The 23,245-nt window shown below is 36.2% G+C and overlaps 1 protein-coding gene across 1 annotated transcript; it reads right to left on the reverse strand.

Annotated features, from left to right (window-relative positions):
* Nucleotides 1-4,782: 4,782 nt before the first annotated feature.
* Nucleotides 4,783-19,485, reverse strand: LACTB2 (lactamase beta 2). Its single transcript, XM_032182663.1, has 7 exons — nt 19,325-19,485; nt 17,989-18,152; nt 16,512-16,638; nt 14,123-14,301; nt 9,666-9,814; nt 8,043-8,124; nt 4,783-5,934 (listed from the first exon to the last, which is right to left on the reverse strand). The coding sequence occupies exons 1-7, from the start codon at nt 19,444-19,446 to the stop codon at nt 5,891-5,893; spliced, it is 867 nt and encodes a 288-aa protein (XP_032038554.1). The 5' UTR covers nt 19,447-19,485; the 3' UTR covers nt 4,783-5,890.
* Nucleotides 19,486-23,245: the final 3,760 nt, after the last annotated feature.

A 23,245-nucleotide genomic window follows, 5' to 3' on the forward strand; every position in this document is an offset into this window, starting at 1 on the left:
GGAAAGCTAAACGGGAAATAGGGAACGAGGGAAAGACATTAAAAGGGAGGTAAGACAGGTAAGATGTGGATAAAACAAAAAAATAAGCCACCCACTCCCAAAGCAGAAAGCTGTTTTGGACCCAATATAGGCAAATCTAAGAAAAGTCAGCACAGATACAGAAAACACAGTAACCCTCCCTATAACTAGTATAACAAAATCATACTAGTTTTGTTAAAGCTTCCAGCTGACAGATATTCACAATGGATACGTGGAGATCAACCTCTAGAAAAGGTGTAGCTTATGGCTGAATTTAAGCCTTGTCAGAAGGGGTTTTGCTGCCAGCTGCTAACGAATCCTGATGTTACGATGCAGCTATTCAGAACGGTTTTGCCTCATCAAAGCTGAAAGCAGAGCGTGCACCACAGACAGTCTATGTCTATGAACTGGTTTCTTTCAGTGTGGACCAGTGACTTGGAGATCGGGCTGCCTAGTGTAGGACCAGGCATCGCATCTACTTTTTGACATGCCTGAACTCATGAATAAAAACTAACTATAAAAGAGGGAACTGTCCCTGTGATAAATTTTATAATTACTTAGAAATATCGGGTATTAGGAAGAATTTCTTCATGGGACGGTTGGGTAGGCATTGGAATGGGCTCCCAGGCAAGTGGTGGAGTTGCCACCCCTGGAGGTATTTAAGAGATGTGTGAATGTGACACTAAGGGACACGGTTTACTGGTGGACTTTGTAGAGTTAAGTTGATGGTTGGACTTGATGATCTTAAGGGTCTTTTGCAACCTAAATGATTGTTTTATTCCATGATTCTATTTCACTTGAAAGTTAGACTGAAACTTCATTAAAAATGCCCATATAAATAATGTGTGTGTATATATAAATATTCACACCCACTTGTCAGTATTATTATGTTTACATTAGAAGTACAATACTCCAACACTGCAACTCTGAAATAATGTTCTAAATGTTTTGAATAGTCCATTTCTAGCAACGTGACTGAGAAGAATTACATAGTTAGCTGAAACATATTGTCTATCATGTTTTGTCATACTCTGTTGGTTTGTTTTCCATTTTACTTCACAGTTCCATGTTTTGTAGACTAAAAAACAGAAATTTACCAGGCTTGCTACAGTAGTCACTGTATTTGAAAGCAATGTGCCAAAATTCAAGCAAGAAAGTCTCTTATTAGAGTCTTTTCTTAAAAAATAAATACATACTAGAGTGTTTATTTTTAAAGTAATATTAATTTCCCCAGTAACACTTTTAGAAGCGCTGTTCCCTTGCAATTCCTAGAAGTAAAACCTGAGACAAAAATAAGTTTGTTGTCCTAGAAGGGAATAGCTCAAGTGCTTCGTAACACCAGCTATCAGACTCATATCTCTCCAGTCTACTTCCTGTGTTGCTTTTATCAGAACACTAGACCAAATGTTGGGCGGTGTGTAGGCATGAAGAAACAGTAGGACAAAAATGCCTCAGAGCCTCCTGGAAGTAACTTTCTTTGGCATCCATTAACTGTAAGAGAAAAAACAAATAAAATAGAAAAAACAACAACAACAACAAAAAACAACTACTGAGTGAGTGTGACACTTCAGTGGCAAGGGGGTTGGGGTTTTGGAATTAGTTCTTGGGCCACAATCAGAATTTCTGTATTTAGCAAAACTGCTTTAATCAGCAGGCAAATAAAGGAAACAAAGTATTGGGGAAAGGGAAGAAAAAGGCAAAGTAATAAAGGGGGAATAGGGAATGAAATGATCAATATGGGCAGAAAGAGGACAAAAGGGTTAAAGGCAATCCCCGAAAACAACAGTAAGACAACGTATCATAGAATAACCTTTTGCTGCTAAGCCCCAAGCTCAGGTTGAGAACTGTAACATCCCTCAATCTATTTTCTGAGAGCTGTTTAGATTGACAATATACAGCTGCAGTATATTTCATGTAGGAAAAAGGAAAACCAAAATAATCCAAAAAACATGCAACAGCAAGAAATAATGATTCTTAACTTGGCACACAGCGCTGTTGCTTAGGAGTTTAAATGACACTTGTCAACAAAAGCCAGATTTATGCTCAGGCTCAAGCATTAAATCAAGAATTTTCACAGCCAGAGGTATATTGCAACGAATAAAACTTGGCTGTGAAGATTCTCAGAGGTTCTGTATAAATTTATTAAATTAGGGAGATGGGGATACTGTTTAACTGGAGATGATCTAGAGTATTTAAAAATACAGAATACATACATTCCCCTCCCCTCTGACACATTGTTTTTAAATATATGAAAGAAAGAAGTCTGAATTGAACAAGCATTTGTATTTCAGTACCAATATGTTTTTATACCTTAGGAATACCTCCATTTCCTGGCCGTACCAGTATTCATAATTCTAAAGCAAGAAGAACATAAACAAGAATGGCTGATATGAAAGTAGATCTTGATTGCACACTGTACAGTTACGGATGTAATGTACCGCAGAAGTGAAGCACATTGAGATGGTATCAACATTAAAATTATTTTTTTTCTTGAATCTATTTCTCTACTCTACTTGAAAATAAATTATGTCCACAGAACCTAGGGAACAAGATTTAACTAAGTGACTGTGGTAGGACATCCTTTTTTCACGCTGTAATCAGCAAATGCTGTGAACATCTGGCTGCAGTCCTGTCACACAGGCATGAAGATCTTCTTGGTTTCAATCCATTTTTGTGTTTATCCTTATATAAATTACTCTACTGAAACAGAAAATAAACCTGTTGCCTCATCTGAATATTTTCCATGCCTTCCTTCTATTGGAGTTCCCTCTTCTGCCATATGATGTTTCTGATGGCACCTTAGGAAAAGTGTGATGATCTAAAATGCTTGAGACTGTTGCCTGTCAGTCCTTAGTCTCCCTCTTGCCAGTGGATTGCCTGTCTATGTTTGCCACGTTTCTTTCCAGATTTCCATATATTGAAAGACTAGGCTTCAAAATGATCACACAACTTAGGAAGGAAATTCCTGACAATCCAAGATCTGTTGCAGGTTGCAAGTCTGTAGAGGATTTGGTAGTAACCACATTACTGTACCAGAAGTAACAGATACAAACAGAAGAATGCCATTCCTATTTGGAAACCTTTCCATCATCAAATATGCTTAAAAATATAACCAAGAATGACATTTTACAATAAATATAAAATTAGTAAGAAATAGAAAACCTGAAAGGGGTATAACTTCTAACGAAATTCTTTTCTAGCTCTTAAAACTAATAAACCTACCTTTTTGTATTCTGTCTCTCAGGAATGTATCTTAAAACTAGCTGCCAGGAAAGCTGGAAAGCAAATTTGTTCTCCTTCAATAGTCTGTCCCTAGCTGTTTATAAAGTTAATGCATTGAACAACATTTGCCCTTCCATCTTGATCAGACAGAATTATTTCTCTTTTTATTTCTTATTATTTCTTCCCTTCTCTTATTTTTATTCTTAACTTTTAGTGCATTCTGGACAGATGAATGTAGTCAAATGCAAGGGATGTAAGTAGGCTAATCCCCATTTTTATACATACATGGCATATAGCTTACATTACTGTTCTATTTTTAAATACACATTCCTTCTGACTTAAAATCTCAGTCAACAAGGAGTCTTAAGACTTTTACAACATGTCATAGCAGTTGCAAGTATCCTTCACTGTATGTATATACATCTTAGTAACTGCAATCCCTGCTTTTAAAATTTCAGACACCATATATGATAATGAATGACAAGTCAAGTCTGGTTAAACTGCAATTTCTGTCATCTTCTGAGAATTTTAGGTGTTTGCTGCATCACAGCATGGAACATGTAGTTCTCTGATTTGCATCATATCTCTTTCTTCACTGTCTGCAAACTCCAAAGATGCTTTAACTCAGTTGTGAAGTTGTTTCCGTGTATTTAAAACGAAACACAGTGAACCAGAGGAAAATGGTTCGGCGACATTTAGGCTGCCATTAGACTTTTTTAGCTTGGGAAAGTAATGAGACATCACCACTTCATATCAGGTTCTGGCTATTAACCTCTGGTTGTAGGTACTCAAGCTTCCCCTCATGACAGAAAACCATACCATTCCACTTATATTTCTGTGCAAAATGTCATAATTCAGAGCACGTGAATTAGCTTTTTAAAAAAGAAAAGAAATGATAATTACCTTTTCATTCCTTGCAATGAAAAGGGTTAGCAAACATTCATGAAGTACAGAAAAATAATTATTATTAATGGCAAGAAGTCTACATGAAAGCTTCTGAGTAATTATGAAGAGAGAAATAAACCAAAAAGAACTGAGAAAAAACAGTGTTTGTGGGAGGCAGAAGAAAAAACGAAGTGTTTGTACTGGAAGATAGAACATACAGAAGTAACACAAAATTATATATTTGTATTTTTATGTTTATAATATATATGTATATATAAATAAAATATGAAAAATACAAAAGTAGGAAAAGTAAACAGAAAACGTATAAGGAAGAAAAAACTAGGAATAGTATACCTGAAAAAGACTATAAAATGGCACGGCACAGAACGCAAACAAAAATCACGATGCGGTTGAAAATCAGATGGAGAAAGTTTACAAAAAGCATCATTTTATAGAGCAGAAAGCTAACACTTCCCCTCTTCAGTGGTTTGTTATTACTTCAGAATATGTTTTCAGCTTTGGATCACTGTTCCTGGGTTTATTTTTGTATTGGATCTGGCTCAGATATCAGCGCAAATGCTATCAACTTCATAAGATAATGAAAACTCTTAAGCCATGCCTATTCAAAGTACCCAAGCACAAATGAAGGGACTGGACTTGAAAGGTTTTCAAGGACATGTATTTGTCTTCGGTACCTTTAAACATCTCATATCTCGTTTTTTTTTTAAAGTTGGACCAGCATTAAAAGAGTGTATAAATCATAAGAAACTCATACATTTTAAATACACAAAGTAATGCAAATATTTATACATTATTCTGAAAGTTTAAGCTACATGGAAAACTGAACTGTAAGTTTAATTCATTTTCAAGCACTGCATTTTAACACACTATACAGTATTTTACAATCAAATACAACCTTTAGTTAAAATATTTGTAGTTTAAATGGAGTTAATAGCAAAATTTGAAGCTTGTTAGTTATAACGTGATAGAAAAACTTAACCTCATATGGTGCACAATAGGTATGTCAATTTACACAGCTTTTTAATCCCTTTCTTATAGAAGAAATTTAGAAGATAGAATTTAAGTCTGCCCTAACTTTGTGCATCTTTTTTTTTAACATTAATTGGTTAAAATTAATGATGAATCTTGAATTAATTTCACAGAAATCATGTTTGCCTGAGAAAACAGAGAAGTCTGGAAGTACTTTCAGCATTTGTTAAAACATATTTCAGTGAGTAACCAGCAAAAATGTTCACAGGCACATAAATTTAAAAAAAACAATCAAACAAACAAAAAACCCCAGCATTTCCACCTGTTAACAAAAATTGGTTGTTTTTTAGAATTTACAGGTAAATTATTAAAAAGACACTTTTCAAAGGCACAGGCAAATGCAAACAACTTTAGTTTCAAATCTTTTCTATTCTTTTTACTACAGATTTATATCTTTGATTTATTAAGTTTTTAGGCTTTGCTATTTGTCTTCTGTGACCAACGATAAAGCTTGGCATTTTATACCAGAGGTAACACTCAGTTCTTCACAGTCATTCTATTTATTTACCTCAGTAACTATAAATTTTTAAAGTCCCATAAAGTAGAATATGAAAATTATCATTTAACTGACTGTAACATTGTTTTTAAATTGTTAGTACTTTTTTAAATGAAAGAAGAATTAATTTTTATTTTACATGTCATCTGCAATCATCTTTCTGTTTTTTCATGCAGCAACTGTGCAGATCGAGAACGTTTTTGAGCAATCTTGTGTAAGTTATAAATTGTTTCTCCATCTGAAGTTGGGAGATGCATCACGTACTGTTAAGGAAAAAAAAGACCAAATTATTCACAAATTAACACTTACATGCTATGTATAAACATTAGACTACCTAAACCTTAACTTGTACATGTGTACATTTCTGTTTGTCATTTTTAAAAATTAAACTCTACCAGCTTGTCTATTAAAATACTTTCCTTCAGGCCAATGCTGAATTTTAATGGAAGCTAATAAACATTATCTGTATCACAATGTAACTTCTAGTGATATAAAGCATGAGTAATAAAAAAGGGTTTAATAATCCTACAGTTGTTTTAAGTTCAGGATATTAACATTTCTAGATTATTAATAAATTTGATGTAGCACTTGCTATATTTTTTGAAATTTATGAACTTGAGAGAAAAAAGGTGCTGCTAAATTAGCAACAGTTAAATTATTTCTTTTTCATCAGCAGCGGTCTTTTAAAAATGCAAAACAATGACAATCATCCAAATATGGGAGAAAGTTAAATGCACATATTGTGCCATGCTCCTGTATATAAGGCATTATTTTTCTGTTTGAAGTGAGAAAAGTAAATCATTAAAGGCAGTTATCACTCCTAATTGTAGCTTTAAAAGTTATGTACCCACATAAACTGCAATCCCTAGAATGTAGTGGTGAATTAATGACTGCAGCAGACAGCATATGGCCATAATTTGCATGGAGTAGCTCTCCAGTAACAGTGGAATATGGCTGTCACATTTATTACCAACACTGACAACACGTTTCTTTGGGAAAATATTTTGTGAAAATTAAGCAAACAGTGTTATGACTGCAGCTCAAGTCTTCCATAATGAGAACAAAACCTGAAATACTGCAACTCAGACTAGCTTGTAAGGACATTGTATCAAAGCCAAATGAGCATGTAAAGTGAGTATGCAAGCATTTCTATGCTACATGCTCAGAACCAATAGAATCAATTTTCCTTAACAGATGTCCTTAATTTGAACTGAAAAACCAACAGCGGTCACATGATGTTAAGTGTGTATTACAGAACTGGGTCTAAGATTGTATTGAAAAAGTTAGCAACTGTTTCCACACCGTTGAGATAATCACAAGAAACTCCCAAGTGTTCTGATGAGATTGCTTTCTTCCTTCTCTATGAGCACAAATTGAAGATTAAAAACGAAACGAAACCAAAAAACTTTAAAAGGCAATTCTTGTGCTTCTGGGAAAGCTGGAGTACGCAGCTAAATCAAGGACCTCCAACTCGAGTAAAAGAACCACAATAATTCCTCTGATTAGTATATCCTCTAGAACTTCATATATATTCTCATATATATATATATCTATATCTCCTCAATTACTTCACAGTTGTTTCAAGCAGTTGCTACTTTGTGAACAGGTATCTGACTGAAGCTCCCTATCTGCTCTCTCTTCAAATTTCAAAGGTGATTTCTGAGGAAAACTGAGTGATTTTTGCCCAGTAAACATGAAAAAGTTCTGAGCAAAACTGGCTTAAAGAGATGAAAGTCACTAGCTTCCTCAGACAAATCAATTCCTTAACGTTTAAGTTAAAGTCTTTTAAGTTTTTTGTATCAAAGACTGCAAGTCTACCTGTAAAGAGAAAGTTAATTTACCCACTATTTCATCTAAACAGAAAATGTTGCTGCTTGAACTACTCCAGCAGTGAAAGGGAAGGGATAAGTTTAATCCATAGTATCTGATACCCTGGAGCAATCTTGTATAGCCAAGTTGGAGAAACGTGTAGGTCTAGACTCAATAGTGTATGTCAATAACCAACAACTGAGATCACATTTAATTACTGCTGGTGCAGTATCATGTTGGTAAGCTTCAATGGCATTCTGTACAAACTATGCTTAAAACCATTATTTTCCAAACTTTGATAAAAATAACTGCTTGCATGATTCTAATCTATTTTCTTGGAATAAAAATCATGCTACTATTATTATTAGTATTAAAAAATCTCTATTTTTGAACCAATACTGAGCCTACTACCTGATTTATCATTAAAATAAACAGAAGATATAATGATAAAAAAATATATTATTTATATTATTAGACTCTGACCCTTCCCTCTCCCCCCACCCTGGACACAGAAAATTGAAATGAAAATGACTGTCCTTACACCCCACTACCCACAACTTACACACTTTTCCTTCTTTTTCCAACTTCTTCAAGTGGACTAGGAGATTTTTTTCTGCTGCTAGCAGTAAATTTTCAGGAATGTCCTAAGGGGAATACAAATATGAGTTTTGTACTTGTTTAAATACCTTTCAATATTGCCCAATGATTTTTTTCAATATATGGAAATCGTGGCTTATTAACATAGATTTTCCTCTTCTGAATTACTATGTTGAACATTCAGTTAGTTTTACATGTATAGTGACAAAAGCATAGAATACGTAAACCAATTTTGCACCATTTAAACTAGTAGCCTAATAACACATTTTTGTTTACTGTTCTTAAGTTTTGCATCATGCGCTTCTATTATCCAGACTTTGGCCAACTCAACTGTGTTCTACTGAACTTAGTTGGCACTGGGTTGTTGGTGTAGCTGAGCATTTTTCCATAGGTTTTACTGACAAATTTAAAGAGGCCTTTCTCCAGATACCTATAGTACTTCTATTTCGTGATACTACTTGCATGAGTTTAAATGTCCTTTAACAGTTAGTATTTGTAAATCAGTATGCAAACAGTTTCAGGAGGACAAAGCGTATCTTAAAAAAAAATCAGTGCTAAGAAAGTAACAACAAACAATATTTCTCAAAATTCCTTTATTCAGCATAATCTAAGTAAAATCTCCTTTTTGAAAATTACAAAAGTTCTTCACCGAATAACACGAGTCTGTCAGAAGAAATCCTCAGAAAACTGTCTCAATAAATTGCATATCTTTAAAAAGCTCTGACATTTTTTACGTTAAAGCTTTAGTAGTACTGAAAAAAACACTCTTATCTGATAATGACAGGAAAAATGGTTTTTGATTTACAGAAGCATGTGAACAGCTACGTACTTAAAAACTGCAGTATTTCAGGCAGGAAAACTGCAAGAACTAAATAAACAGCCACAGTTAATGGTACATCAGCACTTCAAAATGTTCAGTGTGACTTGTAGTCACTCCTTTGGAATCTAGGAATTTGTAGAACCATGAAAAAATGAGCTGTGAAGCTGTTACAGACCTCTTCACACAGCACAGCCATTGTCAACTATGGCATCTTCTGAAGCTTATGCTGCATCTCTCTGAACTCTGTTTGCTAGAAGGGACAATCCCCTTACCATATGTTCAAATTACTGAGGTTACATGAGGAACGAAGTAGCAAACAAGGACTTTTATGCCTGTCTAATGACGTACAAAAGCTACCTGACTTCTGAGAGCAATACCCATCTCTGTGAAAGCACAAGCCAATTAATCAGGAACTACACGTTCCAACCAATCTGTCAGGAGAGTCCAAACGCACTTTGACATATCAAACATTAACAGTCATCTTGTAATTTCCACTTGAAACCAAGCACTAAAACTGTATTTTTGTTTGGTCCTATGAAACAAAACTCATCTAAATAGTGAAAGAAGAAATTTTTGACAATCATCTCAGTCCCAATCCAAGGCAGTCACATGCATTTTGAACAAGCAGAAATCTTTTAAAGCTTTTTTCTTCTTCTTTTTAAAAAGGTACCATGATATTCACCCAAATACTTAGGCTGTCACACACTATTTTATGAACATAACCTCAATTTCTTTAGTTTAATCTATAATCTTTTAATCAAGAATTACCTTGTATACCATACTTAGGAGCTCTGAGGACGTAAATGATTTTCCAACATTCTTCTGGAAAACATTCAGAATTTGCTTTTCACGAGCAGTTCGGTGAGAAATGTATCCTTGAATTCTAGTGTTTGCATCACGTACTACTGGGCCATGACCTAAATTGAAACACACGTACCAAAGCGATATTACTTACATTTGGAATTAAGTACGCTATCGAATAATCGACTCATTCTTATGTAAACTATGGTAGTGTTTTTTTTTTTTCTTTTCATATAAATAGACTAAATTGAGTGTCTGCATCACATTCTGCACTTGAATAGCATAAAGATGGAAAGGGGAATTAGAAGATCTTAAAAAGTCTGAATTTGGAAAAGGAATAGTTCCAGTGGTATAAGGAAAGCAAGGAAATACTTAGATAAAGATTAGTCAATAAAGAAAAAAGGAAAAAGGAGTTTACTACTAAATAGATTTGAGAGTCAGGTTTTTATATTACCTCTCCCTGACTCACACCCCACAGAGAATACTGATATTGATGACAAACTGATACTGGTCTCTGCAGAGTAATGGCTGAGGCAAAGACTCCTGTATTGTACTACTGTTCCTGTTGTGGAGGGTAACTAACTCCAGAAAACACAGAGGTGAGGGAAGTAACATTGTGACAGATAAATTTTCCAGTACAGATCTTCACAACTCACTCACACACTATACTTTACTCCCCTACATACATGTTTGCACATATAATCAAAAACCAGTGTGACAATCCCAACGTGCCAGGGCAGGAAGAAGCAATGCACATGAAAGGCTACATGTCGAACACTGTGGATCTGGCTAGGTAATAAACAAGATGCACATGCTTTTTCCTGGACTTACTGAGGCAGATGAGAATCATTCAACGTACTGAAAGGTCTTTGAATAAAATTAGAAAAAGGCTTAACTGATAAATCACTAGCCTTTGTGGAAAATGAAATACTGCCTCATGATACAATAAATAACAGATGAAATCAAGATATTTTTCAGACACGGGAGTTACGTGTGCACAAATTAAACTTTATGATTTACTTATGGACAAATTTACTTGCAGTGTTGCGTAAATATTTATCACATGCTTTTTACAGCAAAGTTTCAATTTTTTTTCCCTGTATACCTCACCTGAAGTAGCAGTAGCAACTTCCATCTCTGCCTGACTAAACGCTAAGTAATTTTTATAAAATGAATAGGACAGCAACTACGGTAAAAATAACTGTCTTTTAGAAATTATTGGGTATCATCCAAACCAATTTATTTTGAGTCTCTTTGACTACATTTAAAAAATCATTACATTATTTGCTTATAGTTTTGGGTTGACAGACTAAATGAGTTTTAAACTTGAAGACATTTTAATTTATGGCTTATTTTGCCTGAGGACAGGCAGCTTATAGAAAATGAGCAAACAATTTTTCATGATATTTGTGAAATAAAAAAATAATGTCAGATGAATCTATCATTTAGCAAGAGTCAAAAATACTTATGCATATCTTAACTTATACACTCATTTCAGCAGACTTGAAGTTAAAAATGTACATTGAAGTGTATCCTGAGCCTAAGATAGTATTATAAATAAAAAATAAATGGCCAATATAAAGCTATACTGTCATGAGCACATATATTTATTTATTTCAAATATATTTAATCTGAAGCTATTGTTCCTATACAGTATATTTGGTAACATTATGTTTACTAAGTATGTAGCCATTCATAAAAACAGAAGTTTAAATTTAGAAAAACATTAAGATATACAAAAAAGACACTGTAATGGTAACTGTCCATTCTCTTCTGTCATTCTCTAATGACAGAAGTCACATCAAAGTATTCAAAATTATGGCCATGGAATCACAAGGACGTCTTAAAACTGGTTTCTACACTTCCCAGTGATTTAACTTACTGGGCCTACAAGACCAGTGTCAATATCTGGAATGGAACCCACGTGTTGTAAAGGTAACAGAATGCCATATTCACTATGCCACATGGTCTACAGCCATTTCATATGCACATACGGGTATTAAAACTACGTCAGAAAGCTTGTTTTAAATTTAGGTGTGGATCTTTCACACTATCATTTTTCAGGGACAGCAGCATAGTTAACTTCATGAATAAATTATTATCCACATATACTTAAACTATTTCTGAGAATTTTAAACAGATCTTACAATACAACCATCTTTCCAATATTAACTTAGATGTTGCATCAGACAGCTTCCTATTATTTGAGACCTCTGTCTATTCCAGGTCTTCTATAGAAGAAAAAAAAAGCAGCAACTATTTATTCTTATAGTACCCTGTGAAGACATATAGGTTCTCTAAGTTTATACATGAGAAATTACAGCACAAAGAATAAAACTGAAGAAAATAATTGGTTCATGAAATCTTGCACAGACTCCTAACTACCATTTTTTCTGTATTATCAAGTAACACTGTTTATTATTACAGGTTAGGGAGCCCTCTGGTGGCTAAAACACCCTTTTCTCTTCCCAAGGATTCTCAGCTATGAACAGTAAAATAGATTGCAATGAGTACTTTGCCAGAAGCAATTTCCACATTCAATTAAAAACAAAAACAAACAAACAAACAATAAGCAAACAAAAAACAGGAAAAGTAAAGGATTGGCAAAGTTCTGCTACTAACACCTAGCCAGCAATCACCTTGTTACAAAAATTCATGCTCTCCTACATCTATTTCTCAAACTGCAATGTCAGTGCTAAAGCATGGACAGGGAAAAGAGATGATACAAGAATTGTGAAAATCTGAAACTGCAGTAAGACCAAGGTATTGAGGTTATACAGAACGTATTGGTAAAACAAACTGCCTTCTGCTATAGTTATCATTTTATTGTACTACACACCAATCATACAAACAATTGTTTTGACTTGGCAGTAGTTATCTTTTACACGATTGTACGTACACGTTGTGATGCATGGATAAAGAAACAAAGTTAGCTTCAAACCATCTCAATGCTTAGCTACTTATCAAAGGCATGGCATAATGTCCCACTGTCTTTCGAACTGCAAGTACAACATGAAAACGTTTAAAACAGTGTAGCAAACAGTTACAGACAAGTGGGACAAATATTCAACCTTGGTGAATGTGTAATCTAGATAAATAATGACTAAGAAGAAGTGAAAAGCAACAGATAAAACTGATAAACCAAGTAGAATTTGGGGTATAGGGTTTTGGAAGACAGAAATCAAATGAAGGAACAGATTATGCCTTCCAGATATTTAAGAAAGCAGAACATTTCATTCATTAATAGATTGAGACTCAGGAGGCTAAAATATTCTTAGTTTTACCACTAGTTCAGTCAATTACTATAAATACTATTTCTGTGTAAGCCTCCACATCCATGGAATACATAGAATGGCATTTTTTCTTAAATAGCATTTAAAAAAAATACCCATAACTAAGCATTTTTATGATCTTAGATCTTAAAGCACTTAAAGAACACCTACTCCAGAATAAGTGTATTTTAAAAATGAACACAAAAGAGATTCGGCTATGTAGGTTAAGCATAGATGGTTAATGGAGGAAGACAGAAATGAGAATAGAGAGTCACTCAGAATGGCTAGTTGAACAAGATGAAATGGAAAAGGTCTGAAAAAATCCTGAGATGTAGCTCTGAAAAGAAAATGAGGAGCTTAAACCTTAGTTACATAAAGAATTCTTAAAATCCAATCTTGTCAAATAGACACATGGCTTATATGAAAATTAAATGCATTCCCAAGGTTTGGGGGAGATAAGAAGAGAAAATGAAAAGCAATGTCATAGACCGAATGAATCAGCAATTTATTTTTAGAACATGATGTTCGACCTCTTGGCTCTCGTTCAAATTTGAGCTAAGTCATTAACTAAGATAACCATTTGACAGTTCTGCAGCCTCTCAAGATGAATTTGTGATTAATCTGTGTTGCAAAAGATAGATCTCTCTCTCCAAGACATTACTAACACAACAAAAAACTAACACTGCTACTACTAACTACGCTATTACTACTAACTACTACTACAAACACTCCTAAAAACATTACTAACAAAAGCTACCCACATTGGCAGTGTACGTAGGGCTGCAGAGGACCAAAAGAACAACTATTGTTTTTCTCTTCCAGGGTAACATTAAGGGTCATGGATAGTTTAATAAAAGTATACCCAATTTTCTCTATGGTTCCTACAGTAAAAGATCCTGGCCTCTGTATGCTTTTAATACAGAAGCATAATCTGTTCACCTTCAGAGGGAGAAATCACAGGAAAGAAAGACATCTATCGCTGAAAGATTTTTAAGTCTTGCAAAACTCCATGCTATTAAGTCGGCATAGCTTAGTGCTAGCAGTACATTAAGTAATAAACTGTAGTTGTGACATTAATAATGATGTTTGACGTATTAAGAGAAGATACAGTTTATATAGTAATATATAGCAGTTCAAAATAGAACAACTAACCTGGATATATTAAATCTGGCTTCATTTCTAATAGCCTTTTCAAAGTTTTCATGTAATCATACAGGTCTTCAATTACTGTTGTTCCTTCCCCTAATATACAGTCACCAGAAAATATAGCATTTTCTTCTTCTAGATGTAAAATCATATGGTCATCAGTGTGCCCAGGCGTATGTAAAACTCTAAAGAAGAACAATGAAAGTGTAAATTTTTCATACACCAGTCATACAGAACTTGTAGCTTAATTTTCAGAAGCTAGAAACAATGATAAAATGATACACCTACTGAGTAGTCTACAAGAAGAATGAGAAAAAGTACAGTACCAAGAAAGTCAGATTGAAAGTCTGAAAAAGTGTAGTACTCAGAAGGTCAACGTAAACAGAGTATCATTTCATCTAACTATAGTTCATTTTCTTAGGCCATGTAGAGAACACATAACATCATCACTAATATACACTGAATTACATGACACTTAAAAAAATTACATTAAGGTAGCTTGCTAATCATGTAAAATTTGTGGTACAGAGGGCTTTACTCTGATGTTTTAAGAAAGAAAAAAATGACGTTATTTCTAGATTGAAAAGTGTAAAGTTCATGACATATACATAGTATTTGGCAAAAGAGGGTAAGGGTGATTTTGCTAATTCTTTTGGAAATTCACTGTATACTACTGGACCCAACCCAAATAAAATTCTGTCTCCCCAAATTTATTTTACTCTGAAAGTCCCATAACACAGTGGAGTGGAACCTTAAAATACAAGGAATTGTGGTCTTTTAGCTGTTCTATGTGCAAGTCATGAAACATCCAAAAGGTATGGACTTAGGACCCCCCAACTTGAACGAATACCACATTAGAGAACAGTTGATATATGTATAGTATACCTGAGCTACCATGGAGCTGCACTGCAGTATCCTTGCACTACAGTTTTCAAAAGACAGAAGGCCTTCTGATTCAAGCTGAAAACATGCAACTTGGACCAGCATCACTAAAATTCAACAGAATCAATCAAAATCACTGCATCAAAGCAGAGACTATGAATTTACAGAGCTGGTGCTAAGAGTGGCGTACAAGCCAATGCTAAACAGCACCCAGCCAAGTCAGTGCAGGGCTGGGAGGCCAGTGGCACACCACTGTGTGTTGCAATGACTCCCACCTCTTACGGAACATGGTGTTCAGCAGAAAGTATGTGAGTATGTTGCTCTGCTGAGGCAACATAAAATCAGTTTGATAGGTTACACCTTGTCTTTGTGGGAGGTGGTATCTTCCAGTTCCTTATGAAACTTCACCTGGAAATTTCATTATTAACATGTTAAAAACAAACAAATAAGAACCCAATGCAGCCTGGCACACCTCCTTTAGAACTTGAAGGTTGCTAACTGTAACATGAAATGTAACATGCAGATATTGTTATTTTAGAACCAATGGGATGGACATCTATCCTTAAAGTATTGACTAAACAACCAGTTGAGATTATTTGCTTTTAGTCAAGCTTGAAATTTGGTTGCATAACTGCAGACTTCAAAATGTATTGCCCCTGCCTTGCTTGGAGTCAAATTGTTTTCCATCTGTAAGTTGATTATGTCCCAATACTTACAGTAGTTATGTCTTCAATATTTTTATGCCCACCCTGTGTATTTTGTTTTAAACTTAAAAAATAAAACGCTTTTGGTCAAATTAAACCTTTATCTTTACAGCTTTTCTTCTGGTCAGCCAGCTGCATGTTCTACAAGTGGGATATAATTCACATCTAAACTGAACAAAACAAGCAAAATATGTCCTGAGAAGAGTAATGCCTTGTTGATGAAAGAATTCTGGAGACAGAATGAGCAACGATTTTTTTTGGTGCCTGTGTGACAGAGGGTAGCATTCGTTTTAGACTCATTCATGCAAACAAGATAGGCAATGTGCTCCCTGGGAAGAATTTTCTCCCAGCTGGTACCTTGCAAGAACCTGACAGCTAAAAGGATTAAAATTTAATGTTTCAATGCTAAATATTTGTTTTAATGTCTCCTTTGGAAATATTTTACCTTTTCCATCTTTCCAACATAAACATCCCCAAAGGTATTAATTTTACACCATGACTACTTGAGTAATGAGAAATTACATAAAATGCTGTATGATTTTTTCCTAAGGAATTATTTTTCAAGGGAAATATTCTTAATTTCTCTGGCGAGGCCAAAGACTAAAGGCTGATTCCTGCCTGATACTCATTCATTAGAACAACTTCTCTGGGTAAGCATACCCTTCTGCATTATGATAGGAAGCCTACAAGACTAAATGTTGACAGGATCAGATCTATGGATTACCAATCATTAAAAGTTAAGATACATATATGTGCCAGAATTCTGAAGAAAAAGGTGATTGAGCAAAGCTGCAGAAATTAGTGTTTACCTGAGTGTGGCTCCCTCTGTCTGTACCACGTCCCCATCTTTAAGATATGAATATTTATGTCCTCCTTCTCCTATTATTTCTTCACGGTCAGGGACACGAGGAAGCTTACAGATGCGATATTCAGAGTCTGTTTAAAGAAAGCAAAGAAAATAATGGTTCATATTTTAAATTTGTCACTAATGAAGTTAACTCCACAGAATTACTTTTACTCTTTGTAGATGTACCATTAATCATTACACACTATTACACTGCAAAACTTGAAGCAAGAAATTCTGAACAGTAATTTTATGTTTATTAAACAACCTTCTAGAGTTACAGAGCAGTGAAGTCTCACTACTGTACTCTGAATCTGATATACTCTACTCTGTACCAGCAGCAATTTTGAAGATGAAAAAGCACTCGTGAAATTAGTAGGAAAAAAAATCCAGTAATTATTACATTTTGCAAATGTTGTTCCTTCTTGACTCATCAAGAGCCAAAAAATAAGTCTCTGGAACAGCACTAAGACTCTGGTGCTCAAGCTCTGTGTTGTGAGTCACAGAAGCACTATTCAACATTTATTTGACACCGAATGGAGCCTTTTTGCCCTGAAACTTCCCTCAGTGTCTATCATTCCGAACTGTTTATGTGCTGAATGCCTTGGTATGGATGGCAACCCAGAAACCAGGCATTTATATCCCTTGCAAGTCTTCTTTGTCACGCTCAGGAGCTGACAGGATCAAAATTCTCACAAAGACACCCATGTTGTTTCCAGTAGTGCCCAGGCTTCTTTGAAGATGTGCATCTGGCAACTTTACAAAACCTGATGACTTTACAACTTTACAAAAGCCAGTGAAAAAGTCCAGCAGAACTAAGATGAGCTGTATTATTTTTATTGCTTATTCTCTTCTCAGATATCAAAAGAGAAATGTCTTACTGCTTATCAACACGCAATGCACATTTTACATCAGAATTTATCTGTAAATATCCCTACTTTCTTCTCCAAATGTTTTGAGGCCTAAGAACTTGTCAGCTATTTCTTATGGTCTTCTGTATGAAATATCAAAGTTATTCATGTTTATTTTTCAGAGATTTCTTATTGATTTACACAAGTAAAAGTAATAGTCAATTTGTCACTACTGTCAATGTAGAAAGGAACTTCTTTTCTATTTTTCTCTACTGTCAATGTAGAGAGTATCAAGCTTTTCTCACATCTTTTAATAATGTGTAAACTGCTTATTATTCACTTGTAAGAAAAATTCACTATGACATTATGCACAGGTATTGAAGAAAAAAAAAAGTAGTATTTCAACTGTGATACTCAGATTATTCACTGTTCTCATTCTATACTTTACAATAGTACTGTTAAATTACATGTGGTTTACATGGAGATTCTAGAAGAATAATCCAGCTGAAGCATACAGAAGGACTATACAAAACTTGTTTCTTGCCACATACCTAACATAAATTCAACAATATATAAAAATATCTGGCCTACCACTAGGGATGTTTTTGCAGATATCAGGTATTCCACCAGTATGATCATGATGCCAGTGTGTCACTAAAATTTCTTGAATTGAGATGTTGAACTCGGACAGTGCCTGTTTTAAACAGCCAATGTATTCAGGAACAGCTGGCTCTCCAGTGTCAATAAGGATTCTTCTACATACGGACCAAAAAAAAAAAAAAAAAAAAAAGGAAAAGAAAACACACAGAAGAACACAGAGAATTTAGAGTACTCATATGAGTTAAATAATGGTAAAAAAAATAATAAAATAATGACATTGCATGTAACTGTGGTAATAATGGATATCTCCAGCTAAATTTTACTAAGAGTTTTTAATCATTAAACCAGTTAAAAGCCACATAACGTTATTTTAATTCTCAGTCCTTATGGATTATCAGATTACAGTTTAATTCCATCACTAACACAGAACCATCCTGGCTCTAGCATCTTTTTAAATTATTTGAGCACACCACCATTCAAACCCTGCTTTTAGGCACAGCTCTGCTACCAACCCACCCACCACAATCAAGGCAAGGTTTTGCTAGATTTGGTCTAGCTTAATGCAGGCAAAATCGGGGAGCTCTGCACTCATTTATTGGGATCAGGTTGGGATCAGGGAGATATTATAGATGCTTGGGTCACTCCACACAAAACTATGTGAAGTCCAGGAAGGCAGGCTTCCCTCAGCTTATATATGTATTTATATGTGTACGTATCTAGTATGTATGTATATAAATATAATGTATTATATATTTATATATATATATATTTCCAAACCTGCTAAATTTTCAAAGTTTATATTCCTTAATGGGAAACTTACTATATTTGACAGGTAGGGTTTGAAGCTTGCTATACTTGAGAGGTAGGGTTTATCCTTTCACACACACAAAGCAATATATCCAAGACTCTTTCCTCTATAATATTTCACCTCGTGACAGCACCGTTTACAAAGGGGCTCAGCGTTTTGCTCCACAAACCCACATTTTTGTGCCCTCTGACCGGTTTTGTGCCACCGGGCAGTGCCGAGGCCTGTAGCAAGCTGCCCACCTGCTCCCCTTCAGCCTAAGGGCAGCATGCTGAGACCTCGACACTGGGGGCCCGGTTCTAAAAACGGTGGTTTTTTTTATTATTATTATTTTTTAATTTTATTCTTTAAAAGGTCGCCAGGGAGCGGCGAACGAGCCCGATGGCGGCTCCCCCTGCTCCTCGTCTCCCTCCCCGGAGGCAGCGCACGGGCCCCAACACGGGCGGGGGAAGGGGCCGGGGCCGAGGGGCGGCGGCAGCCCGGCCCCGGCCCCTTCCCCCGCCGCCGGATCGGTGCCGTTACCTGTGCCCGGTGCCCACCAGGTAGGTGTTGGTGCCCTGCAGAGTCATGGGCCCCGGGTTGCAGCCCAGCACCCGCACCACGCGCGACGAGAGCCGCTCGATGCGCGGCAGCAGCGACACCATCTCCGCCGCGACGATCCCCACCCCACCGCCACCAACCCCGGCCCGGCCCCGTTCCCCTCACGGCCACCGAAAGCGACCCGGGCGGCGACACCGGCGAGGCGGAAGCCGCCGGGCTCCCTGCACCGCCTCCCGGCCCGCGCTCCGCCCTCCGCAGGGCCCTGGGACGGCCCTGAGGGGAGCCCGGCTCTTATGGGTTCGTGGTGGCGACACCACAGGAGAGGTTGTGGAGTCTGCCCCTTGGAGATCTTGTAAAGCCACCTGTGGGACATGGGGCTGGGCAGCCTGCTCTGGGTGGCCCTGCTTGAACTGTTTTGGATCAGCTGGCCCCCACAGGTCCCATTCCCACCTCAGCCGTTCTGCGGTTTTGTGAAATTTTGTCCTTGTCATACAAATAGTAATATGTTTGCAAACGGCCTTCTACAGTCTACACCACACAGTTCACCTATTCAGATATGTAGCGCCCCCTCTGAAACTCCTGATTACTTTCCAACTGGCATTCTTAGAGACATTACAGCACACTCGTTCTCTCCTTAAAGTACCTGCAAAAGAAGGATAAATAAATTTTAACCTGAAATTAATGCAACTAATATTAACATAGGCAACTTTAGCAATATTCATAGAATCATAGAATCATTAAGGTTGGAAAAGAACTTCAAGATCACCTGCTCCACCTATCATCCTACTACCAATGTCAGCAATTTCAAGGTCTGGTTTCAAATATTATCTGGTTGTTTATACAAGTAAATTTATACATGTAAATGATTCCATACATTACCCATAATAAAATAGTTAAAATAGGTAGAGGTAAATAATATATTATCTATAAAAATATGTATTTTAAAATGATAATAAAGATACAGAGCACAAAAAAGAGTTACATGGTCACTTTTTTTTTTTTTTTTTAATTTAAATTGTTCTTAAGTGCTCATTATATGAAAATAAATGTGATCTGGGGCCATTTCTAGGATTTGCATGGGCAAAACAGGACAGATTCTCTGTGCTTTCTGAAGAGGTGCATATTCTCAAGTGCAATCTTGAGAGGCAAACTTCCAAAACTTAGGAATTAGATAAAAACGACTCAGACCGTGGCATGGAACTGAAAAACAAAACTTCATGGCTTCAACAGAACTTCATAACTTCATGAAATGTCAAATTTTTTTGGTGTGCTTATACCCTAACGTAGGCAAGTAACATGCAATATATGCCAGGAGATTAGCTATTAAAGACTTCAGCATGCTAATAAAGGTCTGCATCTTCCCATCTGTGACAAAGTGGTGTATCCCACTGTAATGCAATGTATCTCCTCTTCCCATAGCGAGTTCTCAGTCTGCCACAGACCCACCTGACATGTTTGGCTTCCTGGGCAGTAGCAAGGCGGAGGCTGTTCCTGGCAGTGAGGCAGTGGTGGCAGGCCCAGCTACCTGCCTTGCCATGCTGCGCTTGCTAGTATCAGTGCACAACCCATGATTTCCAGCAGTCCTCCAAGGTCAGAGAACATACAGTGCCCTTCAGCTGCCATGTCAGACAGCAGCAGTGCATCTGTCCAGGCACCAACAGTGTGCTTGCCTCTAGGCCACTTCATCAGTGTGAATTTAGCTGCATGTTAGTACACTTAAAAGTGCTAACCAGCCCTTCAGCTACACTAACAGTATGCATTACTTTGCTGTCACCCGTTCAGACAATTTATTTTGTGATGCACATGAGGCTCGCTGGCAGCATGTTGTGCAGGCCTGTATCGTGCAGCAATTAAAAATATCTGCTTCTGGGCATAGACTTTGATTGCAGTTGTTAGTTGCTAGCCATCAGAAAAGCCATAGACAGCAACTGAACCACAGTGCAGATACTGGACATCCCTATCTTTAGGGCTTCAAGCTGAGCTCTTTGGTTTATCTGAATTATTCCTCCCCAGATGTTGCCTTGTTTTAAAAAATATATAATATATTTATTTATTATTTTTCAGGCTAATCGAATCATGAAATAGAGACAGCAGAAAAGGATGCCTTAGGTTGAAGGAAAGAGGCCTTTCTGTGTGCATGTGTGCTACCGGAATAAACAAGATACCTTTATACACAATATTTCAGTATTTTTCATATAATTTCCTAGTCTATTGCTTTATAAGGAATCGTGACTAGACCTGAACTTACTCAGTCCTGAGGTACTCCACTGTGCTGATTTTACAGCACATATGTATACTGGTTTGGTGGTATATTCAACTCATTTTCACTCACTAGGTAAAGTCCAGTTGCTGTACTGTTAAATGAAGGTTCTAGCTAAGCAAAACTAAATTGAGTATTTCAGTGGTTTCCTACTTCTAAGAAAATTCTGAAAATGTTAGGAAGATTTCTAAAATGATTTACCTGAAGTTTTCCATATAGTTGGTAACTGAGAAGTAGTAAGTTACTAGTTATTTTTAACATCACAGATTTGTTTTTGTATTATTATTATTATTATTTTTTTTTTTTGGGGGGGTGGGGGGAGAATGTAGACCTGTTGCCTGGGGAATACTTACTACTCTTAATTAATATGGTGTAGTAAAATAAATTTTCTATTATTGGGTAGGAGCTCTGAATTTGTTTCGTCTGTAGGTGGCAGCAGTGGGTGCCTTTGGAGAATTAATTCCAGGTTCCTTTGTCGTCTTTGTCGTCTTCATTTCCTGCACAAGCTTACCAGTTTCAAGTTTGATGTTTCTTATAAAACAGAGGATAATAGGGACATAGTGAAAGTCTTGCTGTTACACTCTCTAATGTGGTACAAAGAAATATGAGTGCATTGCCTTAAGTTATTCTTTCGGTTAAGTTGTTGTCTTACGCTATTAATAAAAAATTTTGAGGGATTTTTTTTTTCTGAATCAGATAATGTTAGACTAGCCAGTATAAATAAATAAATAAATAAAAATAATAAGAAGCTGTGTTTCAATAAACCTCAAATGAGATTGCTGGTGATATTCAATATGCTATTTGATGTACGATTAATTTTCTACAACTATTAGATACATGAAATGCAGTATGGTAATTTTGGAAATCCCACAATGCCACTGTTTATATTTTCAGCACTTAAGAAATCTTTGAGTCCTGGCACTTGTCTTTCTCCCCTTTCAGGCACAATACTTGGGGATAAATGCTTTTCCACTGTGGCTGTGGAACAGTCTAATAGATCTAAGCACAAGCATGTAATTCTGAGGTAATTTAATCAACTGAATAGTAGTACAAAGAACAATTTTTGAGATAGTTATATCATCTTCTTAGGCAGTGGTGTCTGAAAGTCTTATTGAGAAGAATTTTGGTTGGTAAATTTTCATGTTATTTTAATACAACTCATTGCTATTTATAAGACATATTTTTAGGAAGATATGCATCTATGTCTTGGTACTTACAGTATTTTTCTTTGAGTTTCACTGTGCTTTTATGCTTAATACCTGGTAGAGTTAAGTAAAAAGACCTTAAACCAAATAGAAGCAAAGGAGCTTTTGCATGGGGGGATGTAGGCCATAACATGATGACTACATTGCCTGTCCACATTGTGTGGAAGATGTAGAAAGCCAGTGGCCATCTGGCTTGTTGGAGATTATTGGGGGGGGAGGGGAGGGGTGATGAAGGGACTGGAGCACCTCTCCTGTGAGAGGAAAGGCTGAGAGAGCTGCTCGGTCTGCAGGAGAGGCAGCTCAGGGAGATGTCAGCAATGTGTCTTCAGTAATACCTGAAGAGAGGGTACAAAGAGGACGGAGCCAGGCTCTGTTCAGTGGTGCCCAGGAACAGGACAAAAAACTAGAACACAGGAAGTTCCCTTTGAACACCAGGCA

This window comes from Aythya fuligula, chromosome 2 (genome assembly GCF_009819795.1).
Source record: "Aythya fuligula isolate bAytFul2 chromosome 2, bAytFul2.pri, whole genome shotgun sequence".
Classification (NCBI taxonomy): domain Eukaryota; kingdom Metazoa; phylum Chordata; class Aves; order Anseriformes; family Anatidae; genus Aythya; species Aythya fuligula.

Bases quoted from the DNA above. Each gene is read 5' to 3' on its own strand.
- LACTB2 (XM_032182663.1), bottom strand. From the start codon at position 19,446: ATGGTGTCGCTGCTGCCGCGCATCGAGCGGCTCTCGTCGCGCGTGGTG. The intron at 18,153-19,324 runs GTAACGGCACCG...GTCCGTATGTAG, and splicing joins CTGGTGGGCACCGGGCACAG to AAGAATCCTTATTGACACTG. The intron at 5,935-8,042 runs GTAAGTTGTGGG...TTTCCTTAACAG, and splicing joins GGAAAAAGAAGGAAAAGTGT to TACGTGATGCATCTCCCAAC.